General features: G+C 37.2%; 1 protein-coding gene across 1 annotated transcript in view; it reads left to right on the top strand.

Annotated features, from left to right (window-relative positions):
- The window catches only part of RELN (reelin), a 432,712-nt gene that overhangs the window by 397,076 nt on the left and 19,029 nt on the right, over positions 1–16,607 (top strand). Inside the window, exons 48-57 of the mRNA XM_081101781.1 lie at positions 631–808; positions 2,514–2,707; positions 4,030–4,286; positions 4,777–4,931; positions 5,985–6,199; positions 8,363–8,540; positions 9,887–10,062; positions 10,210–10,316; positions 11,566–11,808; positions 13,470–13,645. Coding sequence (XP_080957907.1) covers positions 631–808; positions 2,514–2,707; positions 4,030–4,286; positions 4,777–4,931; positions 5,985–6,199; positions 8,363–8,540; positions 9,887–10,062; positions 10,210–10,316; positions 11,566–11,808; positions 13,470–13,645 — 1,879 coding nt within the window. The remainder of the gene's footprint in view (positions 1–630; positions 809–2,513; positions 2,708–4,029; positions 4,287–4,776; positions 4,932–5,984; positions 6,200–8,362; positions 8,541–9,886; positions 10,063–10,209; positions 10,317–11,565; positions 11,809–13,469; positions 13,646–16,607) is intronic.

Raw genomic sequence — 16,607 nt, 5'->3', positions numbered from 1 at the left:
AAATTGAAGATGCTAAGAGAGAATTCATAGTGCCTTCTCCACTAATCTCCACACACCTGGGAAATCTTTCTTTTGTTTAATGATCTGGCCCATATCCAGAATCATCTCTGAGACTCCTGAGCCTCCCAGTTCTGAATTCATATTTCCTCCCACATGGAACAGAGAAGTCAGTCCTTTGGTCAAAAAGGTCAGATGCTGTTCAAAGTACTTTCTGCTGTTAGAAACATGGCTTCTTGGATTCCCAATTGGCCCAAAGGCTCTGTTAAAAAGACCAGTTCTGTAAATTGTTAGGGCCTACCAGTTTGGTTTGGCATCTGCAGCTGTTCATCAGCCATCCAGAACTGTGTCACATAGAGACAGGGCTTTAGTAAATTTTTTGAAGTTGCTTCTTTCTCTCCACCTATAAATCCATGCCATTACTTTAAGAAAGCCTAGAGGCATTTAATCCACAGCTTATTTTTAACTTAAAGCACTCTTATGGAGAGGAGGTGAGTTCTGGCAAGCTCTGTGAAGATGAGTAACCTTTCATCATCATGGATGGGAAAAAGGTGCGGCTCCACTAATTTGAGCACATACTTGTGCAGGGCTATGTTTGATGTTGACTTTTCCTGTCTCTTTCTCTGCACCCAGCTGTGATGAGCAGTGGGGTGGCCTGTACTGTGATGAGCCTGAGACCTCCCTTCCAACTCAACTCAAAGACAACTTCAATCGAGCTCCATCCAACCAGAACTGGCTTACTGTGAATGGAGGGAAATTAAGCACCGTGTGTGGAGCTGTGGCTTCAGGAATGGCTCTTCATTTCAGTGGGGTGAGTGGTTGGCTACTGGGTAATCATTTCTGCATCCTCTGAGATTCCCCCAAATGGTGGCATCTCCTTTAAGGTTTAATTGGCAGATCAAGATGCAGAGTTATGCATTCAAAATGCACAGCCCAGATCTGAACTTGCATCTTTATACATACCAGCATACACTAATTATTTCCAACATTTTCCTATCACAAATCAGCTGAGACAATTTAATTATGCAGGGCGGTGCCAGCACGAGGCATATTTAAGTACATATGTTTAGAATTTCTATCCTGGGAGAGAGTGCTGGCACAATGTGTGAGGGTCTTCCATCTTGATGATGCTCTAACTGAAAACTCTTGCGTTTGCAACAGATTTTGGAATTAAGGAGCCAAAATCTAGAAAATGAGCTTCAATGTTTCCTGAATTTGTTAATAACTATTAATCCTTTATGTAAATTATACAAGAAAGAATAATTGTCAGTAATTACTAGATACTTGTATTTATAGCAAATTATTTTCTGAATGACAGCAGCAATATTGGAAAATTTCTTTCAGAAATTTATACTCATCCTACATTGCTGCCAAAGATGGCTTGTTTAAAAATAGTATTTCTCGCCCAGCTGGGCTCAATCCCCAGCTGAAGGGAGGGTGCAAGAGGCAACTGATTGAGATGTTCCTATCTCTGTATTCCTCTCAATAAAAATATTTTTTTAATATAGTATTTCTCCAATACCATAATTAAATACCCCTCACAGGCAATTGAATTTTTTATTAAAATTCAGCCCTGACTGGTTAGAGTATCTGCTCATGCACCAAAGAGTCACAGATTCGATTCCCAAGCATGGACACATACCTGGGTTGCAGGTTTGATCCCTGTGCCCGTGCAGAGCCTGTGAGGGAGGCAATCGATTGATATGTCCCTCTCACATCGATATTTCTTTCTTTCTTTCTTTCTCTCTCTCTCTCTCTCTCTCTCTCTCTCTCTCTCTCTCTCTCTCTCTCCTTTCCTTCCCCTATTCTACTCTCTTTTTAAAAAAAAAAATTATAAATTTACTGTCAGTTCTTTATTTCCCTATCATGCCCTACCTTTGAGTTTGCATTTGTGCCAATGAAGTACATTATCTATATTCAGTGTTTAGGCCCAAGAGTAACAAGAGGACATACAGCATATAGGATTTTTTTAACCAACCACACTGACTAGGAATGCAGTGTGTGTTCACAATACTCTTCCTAGCTTAGGTGGAACTCTAAGGGGCCTCGTTTTCCTCGTATGTTCAACCAAGAAAAACCTCTACCTATCTACATTAATGAATTAATATTGGTGACATTCAAATCAGCTATAAAAGTTTAAATAAAAAGCACTACAACTATTATCTCAATTATAATAAGTGCCTATGAATAACTGGGATATGTTTAATAAAAAACATAGAACAGTTACTTTAATTCCAACTCTCACCACGCTTATAAGAAAATAGAAGAGAATCTTCTTAGATACATTGCCCTTTGTAAGTTCTAATACAGAAACTTCAAAGTTTAGCAAATATTTTCTGAGTACCTATTGTGTGCTAGAAGCCATGCTAGGAGCTAGGAGAGATGAATAAAATGGGTATTATAATACTATGTGACTTGTATTATAAAAGAAAAACAAAAGGGATGGAAGCCAGAGAAAACCAATACATGCCATCACAATTCCTTATCGCTGTCTGTTCCATTCTGCTTTTCCTTAGGGTTGCAGTCGACTGTTAGTCACCGTGGATCTAAACCTCACCAATGCCGAGTTTATCCAATTTTACTTCATGTATGGATGCCTGATTCCACCAAACAACCGAAACCAAGGGGTCCTCTTGGAATATTCTGTCAATGGAGGCATCACTTGGAACCTGCTAATGGAAATTTTCTATGACCAGTACAGCAAACCTGGGTTTGTATTTTCTTTTATCTCTAATAACAAGTATGATTAGCAAAGATTCTTGGTGAGCCCTGCCAGTAATCAATCACGGGGACTTATGGGGACCTTGACGTTACCCATCAGTAAAAGGATGCCTCTGAAACCAACCGACATGAAGGTGAGGTTTTTGAGATGGATAAACAGCCGGTTTGGTATTTTAAGACCAAATAGTTTTCAAATCTCAGAATAAGATGAAGTACAATACCAGTAATGAATAGACCCAGTACAAAAAAACCATATATACATGAGACTGCGATAATTAAGTTCAACAGCATTTTGGGAAAATGAAAACAGAAAAAATACTTATTTATATAGGTTCATTCCATTTTAGAGAATTGGGGGCTAGAAAATAAACACAATAAAATGTAAATATCCTTAAGAATCCTAGAGTCTAGTTTTAAACTCCTTATTTAAAAACCCTGAATAGCCCTGGCCCTGTCCTAGAACACTAATATTAAGAGTGAAGGGAGGTAAGTTAGCATGGATTAAAAGTGAGATTTTATGCAGAGAATAAACCTCAGGAAATTTTTTTCCTCAACAAACTTTATGAGTTGTGAATATAAGATTTAAAGGGTTTCACATATCCCTGGGGTTTAAATGCATAATTGTGACTAAGGGGTATTTCAGAACTGATTTCTCGCTGGTGAAGGTTCCTGTTGGAGGGTGGAGCCATGTTCTTCCATGTCTGTCCTTGGGGCTGAGTCAGGGGTGGCATGCTGGGCTCATTAGCCCGTGGTTCTCACTCAGCAGTTCTTAGTACAACACATAAAGACAAAGTCAATGTCAAACCACAGGCAACTGGTAAAGTAATTACTTATAGCCTGGTACTGTCAGGCTGAGTGTCCTAACGTCCTGCCACAATCTAGTGTGCATATTTTGAGCAAATTGCTGGTATTCGTTGGGAGTAGAATGAAATCAAGGATCCAGGAGAAGGAAACAGATGAAATTAGCTCCAAGGTGACATTAAAAAAAAAAAGTCAGCTGACTTATGTCTACCCAAGTGCATATACTCTAGGTCTGCAGATCCCAGGCAAGCAGAAAATTGTGGAGTCCTTCTAAGGCAGCCCAGGGGCAGTCCAGTAAGTTGGTAGTTCCGGGATACTTGAATTGTTCGCATTCTGTTTCCCTAATTTAGTGACTGGAGGGACTTCATAAGATCAAGTCAGTTCATCGTGGTTTTTAAAAATTATTTTAGTCAATGTCCTCACTCACTATGTGACACGGTTGTAAATGACTTTTACTCATGTGAGACCTTTGACAAGTCTCCTCCCACCCCCACCATCATTTTCTTACAGATTCGTGAATATCCTTCTCCCTCCTGATGCTAAAGAGATTGCTACTCGCTTCCGCTGGTGGCAGCCAAGACATGATGGCCTGGATCAGAACGACTGGGCCATTGATAATGTCCTTATCTCAGGCTCTGCTGACCAGAGGACAGTCATGCTGGACACCTTCAGCAGCGCCCCAGTGCCCCAGCACGAACGCTCCCCAGCAGATGCTGGCCCTGTCGGGAGAATTGCTTTTGACATGTTTATGGAAGATAAAACTGCAGGTACATTTTTCATAATGCTGAATAAAAATCCAGTGGAAATGCAATTTGGATTTGGGTCTTTTCAAAAGAGTAGACTATGAAACCTTTTACAGATTCCCAAAAGGGATAGAAACAGAGAAAGGGTATCACACTTTTTCCCCTCAATCTTCCTACTTTACATTATAACTAAATATTTTCTTTCATTCAAGCTTCAAGTATGTTTTTATTAAATAACATTCTATAATTTTGTTAATAGGATATCTTATTTTCTTAGAAAATTTTCATTTCTGTTTCTGTTTTCTAACTTTGGGTAGAAAGCCAACATTTCCTGGTCACTTGTTTTAATATCAAGAGACAAATGTTTAGTTTTGCTACATGTGAGATGCATTTGTGATTCATGTTTCAGAGAGTGTCCGAGGTCTTGCTTTTCACTTTATTCCAGTAGGAGTAGCACAATGAAAATTTGCCTCAAGTATTTTTGTCATAAAATTTTCATCTTTTTTTTTTTAAGTGAGTGAGCATTGGCTATTCCATGATGATTGTACAGTAGAAAGATTCTGTGACTCCCCTGATGGTGTCATGATTTGTGGCAGTCATGATGGGAGAGAAGTGTACACAGTGACTCACGACTTGACTCCCACTGACAACTGGATCATGCAATTCAAGGTGAAAATGTTATAGTCTTGATTACACAAGTAGCCATATACTAGCAATATAAAAATGAAAAAGCAACTGTTGAGACAAAGATTATTTATTTCATTTACTTAATATATACTTTGAAATATAAAATTTAATATTAAGGTATACAATGCAACTATATATAACTTAATGACCTAATGTACTTTACTTCTGAACTATTTCAGGATGAACCTTTCATAAGAGTAAATGTGCTTCTGCTCAGGGTTAAATACTAATAGAGCAAATATTGATAAATATGTAGGATACTGATTCCAACTAGCAATCTTTTCCTTTACAAAAAGATTAAAGTTAGTATGGTTATATCTACTTTTTTTTGCAAGAGCATGTTAATGTTTCTAAAGAAAGAAAACTATGGGAAACAAAGGCATGAATTGCATTAATAACATCAATTTTGGCCCAAGATTTTATGTCAACCAATTTATTCTGTCTACCTTAGCTGCAACAAATGCCACATTATTAGCAACAAATACCACATTATTAGCAACAAATGCCACATTATTAGCAACAAATGCCACATTATTAGCAACAAATGCCACATTATGGCTACCTCCATCAAAGTACCTTCTGTTATCACTTCATTATGTCTTACTTGTAGTGGAAAGTGATTTATTGAGAGTCATAAATTGTAAGACAAAATAGTAAACTTGGTAAAGCTGTTAACAATCCTTCTAGGTCAGCATTCTGCCAAAGAGAAGCGCCAGACCATTAGCACAACAAACAACAATTTGTAAGAGGGCCCAGGCCTCGCCAGGCAATTAGCCAACCATGGCAAAAGCACAGGTTTCAGCTTCTTTCCAAACTCCCTGTCCAATATATTTGGCACTTTCAATAACTTGTCACCTGGAGCAACCATGTCAACTTTCCCACGCATCAGCAGAACAAGGACTGAACCTGAAAATACAGGGTAGATGTGGTGCAGTGTCTGTCAAATGATCAGCAGCTTCTTTGTGCCAAGTCCTTAGAGTAGAAACATGTAATATGGGTTTAATATATTAACAAGCTTGTTTTTCTGTGTATTAGATCTCTGTTGGATGTAAAGTATCTGAAAAAGTTGCTCAAAATCAAATTCATGTGCAGTATTCTCCTGACTTTGGAGTGAGCTGGAATTACCTGGTCCCTCAGTGCTTACCTGCGGACCCCAAATGCTCTGGGAGTGTTTCTCAGCCATCTGTATTCTTTCCAACAAAAGGATGGAAAAGGATCACCTACCCCCTCCCTGAAAGCTTAGTGGGAAAGTAAGTAGAAAATGAAAATAAAGCCTGATTCCAACCATCCAGGAGTAGATGAGGGACCCTAGTTGAGCCTGAGAGTCTGTGTGATTGTGAGTAAGATGCTGTCTTCCTCCCTAACTCTAAAGGCTCTCTAAATTGGTGACTTCATGAATGGCTACGTCAAGGAGACCTCAAATTGTAATTCTCAGACTTGTCAAGATGGACCTTGGCAGGCCCTTTCATGTTCCATACCTCAGTGTCTGCAAATGGGGACAGAGCAATAGTGATGGCCTGGAAGCCAGTTAAGAAGGTCTATGTTACCTTACAGACCTGTAGACTGTGGTCTGCCACACATCATACGCTTTCCTCATTACGGCCTTGTCGATCCATGATAGACAAAGCCAGGAGCAGAATCCTAACTCATTATGCTGTTTGTACAAATCCTAACTCTTCATACTGTTTGTATAAGTATGGTTTGTAGGTATCATTTTTCTCTTATCAAAGCATTATATTCTGTACCCGCAGTGAAAAGTAATTAGTCTGGATTAGTCGTGAGCCAAGATGATTAAACTGTCCTCTGAAAAGTCTGTGGATAAGTTAATTTAAGGCAATTCCAAAAGATTTCTCTTCAACTGTAAAATTAGGAAAAAAAGATACATTAAAGAAAATGATAGGTGAACCTCCATCATATGAATCATAGCGTGTGGCTAAATGAAAAATTTTCTCATAAAACAGTTATGATATATGACCAGAGTACATAGAGCCTTTTGCATAAGGTGCTTACACATAGCTTTTCCATTGTGTATAGATATCATTTACTACATAAGCATTCACAGTTTTCAGTAACAAATCTAAAGGGCTTGGTCAATTAACATAATAGGAAGCCAAATCAGGATACTCTCTGCTGCTGGTAACAGAAGAGCCAATTCAATTGGGCTCAGTTAAAAAAAGAAATATATTATGTCTATAATGAAAATAATCCAAAGATAAATGGATGCTAGGATTAGTTGATTCACAGTAACAGTGTTCAAGGACATTGTTATTTCTTACTCTTACTCTTAACTCTTACACTTTGTTCCACTGTCCACACATTGGCCACGCTCAGCCTTCAGGCTGGTTCCCCTGAGCATAGAGGACTTTCAGAAAACTGGAGCAGAATGCATTCTTACCTGTGTTCAATGGGAGAGAAAGAGAGTTGTTTTCTTTCAAAGAGAGCCAGAGCAAGCATCTCCTTGCATCCCATTGGTACAAATTAACTCAAGAATGCCCTTTCCTGAATCGGTCAATAGTTAAGGCAATTATATTACGAAGATTATCTCATCTGACTCATCTGGGGTAAAATGCATGCTGGGAAGCCACCACACATCCTTCCTCATGTTCCCCCTCCTGTTCTTTCTTTTCTTTTTTATAATGAAATACAACTTACATTCAGTAAAATGCACATATCTTAATTGTTTAGTGCAGTGAGCTCTTACCATTGTGTAACCCATGTAACCACCACATGAACCAAGGTAGAATGTCTATATCACCCCAAAAAGTTCCCTCCTGCACTTTGGACTCTTGACACCAACATGGTGTGGAGTATTTTAATAGAAGGTTAATTATGAGGTTTGTATTTTTTCCCAGAAGGCAGAGAAGAACAATGATGAAATTAAAATCTCAGGAAAATGTCCTTTAATATAACCCTTTCAAATTTGTTTTCTAATTAGCATAGTTACTCTGAGAATATTGATTATCTTTGGGGAATTCAGAAGTTTCTGTTTCCAATCACCTGAGGACTGTGTGCATGCTGACAAGGCTCTGTCCAAGGATTTGCTCACCTTCTGCACAATTTCAGAAATGCAGTTAATGAATCTAAATTGTGATGCAATCACTGGACTCAAGTTCATATGCAGTGTTTTAAACAATTTTGTGTTTTAAAATGCTCCTATTGCTTGAAATAGAGATTTCGCTGTGATTTCATTGTGTTTTACAAGTTTGCTCATCTGTTATAAAATGTAAATGAAACTAGCTTTAAAGTTCCATGACTAGAAAGGAAAATATAATGACAGTCAGAAAACATTTTTTATTAATCCATTTCATACTGTCAGAGTGTCTTAAATGTTTTTTCTCTTGCACACACAGGAAAATGAACCTGAATAAAGTTAACGTTTGTTTCTCACTCCTCTGCTTTTGTGTTGCTAACAGTCCAGTAAGGTTTAGGTTCTATCAAAAGTACTCAGATATGCAGTGGGCAATCGATAATTTCTACCTGGGCCCTGGATGCTTGGACAACTGCAGGGGCCATGGAGATTGCTTAAAGGAACAGTGCATCTGTGATCCAGGATTCTCTGGGCCCAACTGCTACTTGACTCACACTCTGAAGGTAATGTCAAAGTCCCTGATGGAGCATGGACTCAAATTATAGGCCCTGACTTAAGAACCCAGTTATGGCCCTAACTGGTTTGGCTCAATGGATAGAGCATCAGCCTGCGGACTCAAGGGTCCCAGGTTCAATTCCGGTCAAGGGCATGTACCTTGGTTGCGGGCACATCCCTAGTAGGGGAGTGTGCAGAAGGCAGCTGATTGATGTTTCTAACTCTCTATCCCTCTCCCTTCCTCTCTGTAAAAAATCAATAAAATATATTTTAAAAAAAAGAACCCAGTTACATGTGAGACTAATAATTTATACAATGTCCTTTGGGGGCCCCCAGGAAATAAATCCTTTGGATAGAAACTAAAAAATGTCATAGGTTTCTTAGATCAAGGTCTAGTACAATTTACCCAATTCACAAATACATCAGACTGTATGGAGTAAAGTACATAAATACTGTATTATAACATAAGAAACATAGTCACAAGAAATGAATACACTAAAAAAATTCTAGTTTCTTTCATGACATTCAAATTTCATTAGCATTCTTCAGATGGATTAGAAATTGTGCAAATCTATATTATGCATTCTTATTCAAATCTTTCTAATGAGGGTTTCCATGGTGAACAATACATGTCTTCAGACTAGTGTCCTTACATGTAAACCTCCATTTTTAAAATTGCATTGATTTGCTAACATCAGCGAGGTAAGGTTCACATATGACTACACATCTTTAACAATAGAGATGATCATGTTATAAATCTGAAGAGAATCTATTTAAATCACTTCAACGACACAATAAGATAGCAACTAGATAACTCTTAAAAAGGTGGGGGGAAAGTATATAGTTTTTCTGTATAATTGCTGCAATAATAATTCTAAAAAATTATTTCCATGATATATTTCTACCATTAGAAAACATTGGGTGCCTCAACCCAATGCAAACTGTTTTATGGACAAAATGAATATACTATGGGGAAAATGAATAATCAAGATCTTGCTATGATGTGAGGGGATGAAATAATTTTACACAAATGTAGCTATAATGAACCCTAATATTTAATTATCTACTCTGCGTGTTTCATAATATCATAATAAATTATAATACTACTTTTATAAACAATGTAAATAAACATAATTTGGGAGTATATGCTTAAATAACATTGTACAAATAGAAGTATTACTCTACTCAACCTTATAATTGTTTTAAGATTCTCTCTAGACTTTAAATTCTAATTATTAAACATTATTTAAGTTTAAATGATCTTCACTGTATGATTGAAAAGAACATGTGAGGCTATCCCTTTTTTTTAATATCCTTAGAAAACCATTTAACACTAGCTCTAATTTTTTTCCAGACTTTTCTGAAGGAACGCTTTGACAGTGAAGAGATCAAGCCTGATTTATGGATGTCCTTAGAAGGTGGGAGTACGTGTACCGAGTGTGGGATTCTTGCCGAGGACACCGCACTCTATTTTGGGGGATCCACTGTGAGACAAGCTATTACTCAAGATTTGGATCTCAGAGGGGCAAAGTAAGTCATTTTAAGTTTATTTTCATCACAGCTTAGCACATTGGCCCCAAAGCAAGGAACACATGTGGGAGAAGTTGTTATCCAGGACTTGAGTAGAGTATTTGTTCTAATTTACTATTCTGATGGATAATGTGTGCTTGCATTCAGATTCCTGCAATACTGGGGGCGCATCGGCAGTGAGAACAACATGACCTCCTGCCATCGGCCCGTCTGCCGGAAGGAAGGCGTGCTGTTGGACTACTCTACGGATGGAGGCACGTTTCAGGGGTGAAAGCCATACCTTAGAGCAGATTCTCAAATTCCATCCAGTGCTCCTCAGAAAAATCTTTGCAAAGAGAATAGTGAAACTTACAAAGAGGAAGTTACCGATTTTAGCTGTGTTACACATTCCATACATGTGACTTCTGTGTTAGCAAAATCCTACCAAATAAAGGAACAAGAGAGAAATCACATTAAAAAGTTGTATGGGGCCCAGGGGGTAGACTTGTCAGGAGTTCACTTCATAAGTTATGTAAATGTCTAACAACCTGAAACTAATAGAATATTGAATGTCAACTGTAACTTAAAAATTTTTTTCAATTAAGGAAAATAAATAAAATATTAAATAAATAAGCTCCAAAGTTTATGAGTAAAGAAAAAAATCTCTATGCTTAAATGAAGCTAGATTATAAATTATACAGTTAAAAATAATTTTTATATAGTTTTCCAAGTACAAGATAATTTCAAAAACATTTTAAAGTGTTTTAAGAAGCTTTCATGTGAACATATGTGTAATAAATTCTAAGAGAATCTACAAGATTCTAAAAATATCACTAATTGTGAAAGAATATAGTCTGAATTTGTAAGTGTGTCATAAACTATTTTAGCCAAATTCTGTTTTATTATTTGGAAGTGGCTGAAAGCAGAAGTAATGCCATGATGTCTTGAGAATCAGCTTTAGCAGGTAGATATTCTTAATAACTAGCATATAAATAGATGTCCCTAAAGTACTGTATGTATTCAAAAGGTGTTTTCTTAAATAATTTAAACATCCGATCTACAGTCATATTAGTTGTTAAGAGGGAATGTTCCTATCAGTCCAATAAACCACAAATTGCATAGAATTATAATGGCTGTTTTTTTAAAATAAAAGCAGTTCTTTTCTAGAAGCATGCAAAACATGGATGTTTCTCATTATTCATGAGGAATAGTACATATAAGAATCTAGCACAAAATTTTAAAGACAGAAAATATAAAATGTTTAGAGTTTTTATCTTTGGCCAAGTATTTCTAAATACCCTTCCCTTCATAGCATCAACCTCATGTTGCAACAATATTTATAAGTGCTAAGCATTTCCATTAAAGTCAATGAAATAAATTATCATTGTCTGGTTGAAGGTTTTTTTTGTTGGTTTTTTGTTGTTTTTTTTTTTTTTTCAGAAGCTTGCAGTAACTGCAGTACCCCAGTGGTTTGTGAGGGGTTTCCCCAGATATGTTACTATGTTGATTTATTTGTTGTTATAGGAATTACTTGGACTTTGCTCCATGAGATGGATTATCAGAAATACATTTCTGTTAGACACGACTACATCCTTCTTCCTGAAGATGCCCTCACCAACACAACTCGGCTTCGCTGGTGGCAGCCTTTTGTGATCAGCAACAGACTTGTGGTCTCCGGGGTGGAGCGTGCTCAGTGGGCACTAGACAACATTTTGATTGGTGGAGCAGAGATCAATCCCAGTCAACTGGTCGACACTTTTGATGATGGTAAGAAACAAGGCATTGAACAGTCTTTCCTGTGAGCTGTTTGTCTGTGTTTTGGGATGAATTACTACATGAAAATTTAGAATAGTGCCTAGCATATATTTGGTGCTCAACACATGTTACCTATTGTTTTGCCCCATAGTATATAAATCTTCAGGGCTGGTGGCTTATTAAAATGTCAATTGAGAATTTAATAAATCCTGTTAAAGACGAAATGTCTAGCGCCAAATATAATTTGAAATTTCAATACCCCAAAATAATTTTAGTTTCTTTAGGAATTTCTTTATTGCAGAGATATATATTACATTGTGTTAAAGGTATACCAAGAATCTCAAAAAGTGGGCAAAGGACCTAAATAGACACTTTTTGAAAGAGGACATATGTAAAGTCACTAATTATCCGAGAGATGCAAATCAAAACAACAATGAGGTACCAACTTATACCTGTCAGCATGGCTATCATCAACAAATCAACAAATGACAAGTGCTGACGAGGATGTGGAGAAAAAGGAACCCTCCTGCCTTGCTGGTGGGAATGCAGACTGGTACAGCCACTGTAGAGAACAGTATGGAGTTTCCTCAAAAAAATTAATACCACCCAGAAATACCACCTCTAGGAATATATCCCAAGAAATCAGAGACACCTATCTGAAAGGATATGTGCACCCCTCTGTTCATAGCAGCACAATTTACAATAGCTAAGATTTGGAAACAGCCTAAGTGCCCGTCAGCAGATGAGTGGATTAGAAAACTGTGGTACATCTACACGATGGAATACTACACTGCTATAAAAAAGAGGAATTCTTACCATTTGCAGCTGCATAGATGGAATTGGACAACATTTTGCTAAGCAAAATAAGCCAGTCAGAGAAAGATAAATATCACATGATCTCACTCATTTGTGGAATATAATGATCAACATAAACTGATGAACAAAAATAGAACCAGAGTCATAGAAGCATCGAACAGACCATTCAACCTATGAGGGAAGGCGGGGGGGGGGGGGGGGGGCGGGGTAGTGAGAGTGTAAGAGATCAACAAAGGACTTGTATGCATACCTATGAGCATAACGAATGGACACAAACAGTAGGAGGGTGAGGGCATGTGCTGGGGGGTGGGGCAGCTGGGAAGAGGTCAATGGGGGGAAAAGGAGACTTATGTAATACTTTAACAATAAAGAATTTTTTTAAAGTATACCAAGAATCATTTTGCAATGGTGAAAATTACCCAGACTAGCAATTACATTTTTTAAAATTTATCTTTATTGTTGAAAGTATTACAGATGTCCCCTTTGTTTTTTGTTGTTGTTTTTTTTCCCATTGACCCCCTCCTCCCCACTCCTGTCCCTTCCCTAGGCCTTCACCACACTATTTTCTGTGTCCATCGATTATGTATATGTGGAACCTAATGAACAAAATAACCTGGCGAACAAAATAGCAATTGCATTTTAAAAGTTGGGTAATCGTTATAGTACTAGTAGTTAATAATCTCTTCTAAATTTGATTTCTCAGCTTGGATATATATACTTTATAGCAATTAAATAAAATAAGAATAAATCTTAAAGAGTAAACAGAAAGCCAGAGTATAGATATTCAAGTAATTCAACAATAAGCCAGTCAGCTCAAGAGAATAACATGCTATATTCTTCCCAATTTTCCTTAACAGAAGGCACTTCCCATGAAGAAAACTGGAGTTTTTACCCTAATGCAGTAAGGACAGCAGGATTCTGTGGCAATCCCTCCTTCCACCTCTACTGGCCAAATAAAAAGAAAGACAAGACCCACAATGTGCTCTCCTCCAGAGAGCTCATTATACAGCCAGGGTACATGATGCAGTTTAAGGTAAGGGAGGTGGCCCTTCCACACAGAGGATGGCGTTACGTTTGCGGGAGGGGATGTGGAGAGAATGCTTATTTGGGCAAGTATAAGGAAATGATTGATTTCATTCATTAAAAGAGACTTTATCTTATGAGTAAAAGAAGTAATCTTTCACAGAGTTTTTATCAGGTAGGATTATTGGAGCATATATAAAATCTATAAGTATATTAGGACATAGCAAGAAATGTAACTGTATTTTTACGTCTCAGGTATGTAATCTTGAATTCACTTTCCCAAACCTTAGAAATAGTTGTCTGTGTGTGTGTGTGTGTGTGTGTGTGTGTGTGTGTCCCTCCACCCCTTCTTCCCTTCCTTTTCTTCTCTCTCTTCCCATTTTTTTATTATATACCTATTTCACATATCAAGTCACTTTGCTTCTTTATTTATCCTTTTTTATTATGTCTTTACATTTTCCTTTTGTCTCTTACTTCCAAACACAAACCTATACCTTAGCCCAGTTGCAACTTCCAAATCCTCAAAGATTTTAAAAGGCCTTGGCCGGCTTGGCTCAGTGGATGGAGCGTCAGCCTGCGGACCGATGGATCCCAGGTTTGATTCCGGCCAAGGGCACATGCCTGGGTTGCGGGATCGATCCCCAGTAGGGGGTGTGCAGGAGGCAGCCAATCAATGATTCTCTCTCATCATTGATGTTTCTATCTCTCTCTCTGTCTCCCTTCCTCGCTGAATCAATAAAGAAATATATTTTTTTTAAAAGATTTTAAAAGGACTCTCAAATCTTTTAAGTGCATATTTATTAATATAGAAAGATGTGAAGGAAGGCATAGGAGATAATTAACAGTCAGATAGAGAAAGATAAAGAAGTATCAATTGATGTCTTTATTATTACAAAACACACTAAAGGAAAGCGCATTACAAAAATGCACTTTATTACTAGATCATTTTAAAGACAAACATCAATTGTTCTAATGCTCTTATTTAAAGAGATGTGCTACAATGATGGTTAATAGTAAGAGTCCCTATTAGCAGAAATAAAAATGTGCTGATAGTTGGTAGAAGAAATGTGGAGTTGTTTAATGGGTAAAGAGTTTCAGTTTTTTAAGATGGAAAAACTCTTCAGATCTACTAGAAAAAGAAATATTCACTCTTTTTCTTCAACTCTATGTTAAACTCTCCTTCAGAGATCGGAGGGTGAGGCAGGCTCCCCAAATGCTACCATTCCCTCAGGATTATCTTTAACATAGGGGCATGAAGGTTGTTCAAGGTCATAGGTCACATCCCGTCATTCTAATCCTTTAAGAGTAAGGGTTTCCCTCTACCTAGCCCATATCAAAGTCATCATATTTGATTAAGTTGACTCGGACCTCCTGTTTTACTGCCTCTATCAACCTAGAACTAGAGAGTCTAACATTTTCTTCTCTAACCAAATCAATTTGTTAAAAAAAAAAATGGTCCCTGGAAGTTTAATAAAGTATCACTAAAGCCGCATTTTTAAAAGTCACTATAGACTTCCTAAACTCTACATCTGACAGCTTTCATTCATTCCTCATCTTTCCTTTTCTCTAAGTACCATTTGGCACTGCTGTCCGTGCCCTCTCCAACCCATGCCATTCCCTTCGGCTTCTGGGTTCTCTGCCAATTCTGCTCTTATCTTCCTGATATCTACTTCTGTCTCTTTTTTAGCTCCTCCTCTTCCTTCACTTCTAAATGTCAGCATTTCCCAGTACTTCTCTGATTCCTTCTCCCACCATAGACATTCTGCCATTGGAAATATCATTCATCCCTGGCTTCAGATCTTAAAGATATGACCAGCTCTCAAATCCTCATGGCCAACCTTGACTCGGTCACTACAGTTAATTTAGTATTTTAACAGCTTGTGTACATTGTCACACCTTTGTTTTGTTGGCATCTCAACTCAACATGGCTAACAATGAATTTCATATCTTCCTTCCCCATATCAACTCCTCTTTCTGATTTCCCTGTTTCTATTAATGGCACTACCTTTCACCTATTCGCCAACTTTAAATTTTAAAGTACTCTTTAAAATTTTCACATCTAATCATTCACTGTATCCTTTCATTTGAATTTTCAATGTTCCTAGCACTCATCCCATCTGTTCTGTTTGCACTGTTATACCTCAGTTCTGGCCCTAATAAGTCACTAGTCCATTAACTAGACTTCCCACCTCTAATCTCTCTCCACATTCACATTGATCTTTACAAAGCACAGCTCTGAGTGCATCATTCCACTGCTCATAAACCTTTAATGACTTCCCATTACCCACCAAATTAAGGACAAACACCTTGGACTACAAGTCGATCCTTCTTCTACTTAACTGTTTTTCTCTTATCTCTACCTCTCACACTCTTTCCTTGCTTCCAGGGCAGCTCACGTACACCCTACTTGATGATTTTTTTATTAAAACATATTTGACATATAACATTATATAAATTCATGTTGTATAACATGGTGATTTGATACATTTATATACTGTAATATGATTGCCATTGTAGCAATAGTTAGCACCTCTATCACATCACATAATTATTATTTCTTAAATAGAATCTCCCCTTCATATGAAGCAGCACAGCATTTTATTTATATCTTTTATGATTTCCATTTCCACTATTAGAATATATTTTATTCTCTCTCTCTCTCTCTCTCTCTCTCTCTCAAGTCAGAGTTGTTTTATTCATGAATGTATGGCCTGAAATTTTTATCATTAACCTTCTCCAATATTAACCCTGAAATAGGACTTGTTGATTAAATAGGTGGTTAGGACTTACATTTGAATCGCCAAATTTTTATAGCATTTATGCATTTTTGATTATTCAAATACTTAAGCATATGTAATATGCAAAGCTTCTTTTCATATGTAAATGAAAAAACCCTGAGAATGAATATTAAGTTATTAAAAATTGCTATTTTTAATTATAAATAAAAATAGTAGCATCAAGGATTAGGATAT

The sequence above is a fragment of the Myotis nattereri genome (genome assembly GCF_964212035.1).
Source record: "Myotis nattereri genome assembly, chromosome: 11".
NCBI classification, from domain to species: Eukaryota; Metazoa; Chordata; class Mammalia; order Chiroptera; family Vespertilionidae; genus Myotis; species Myotis nattereri.
This window is presented reverse-complemented; position numbering and strand designations above follow the sequence as displayed.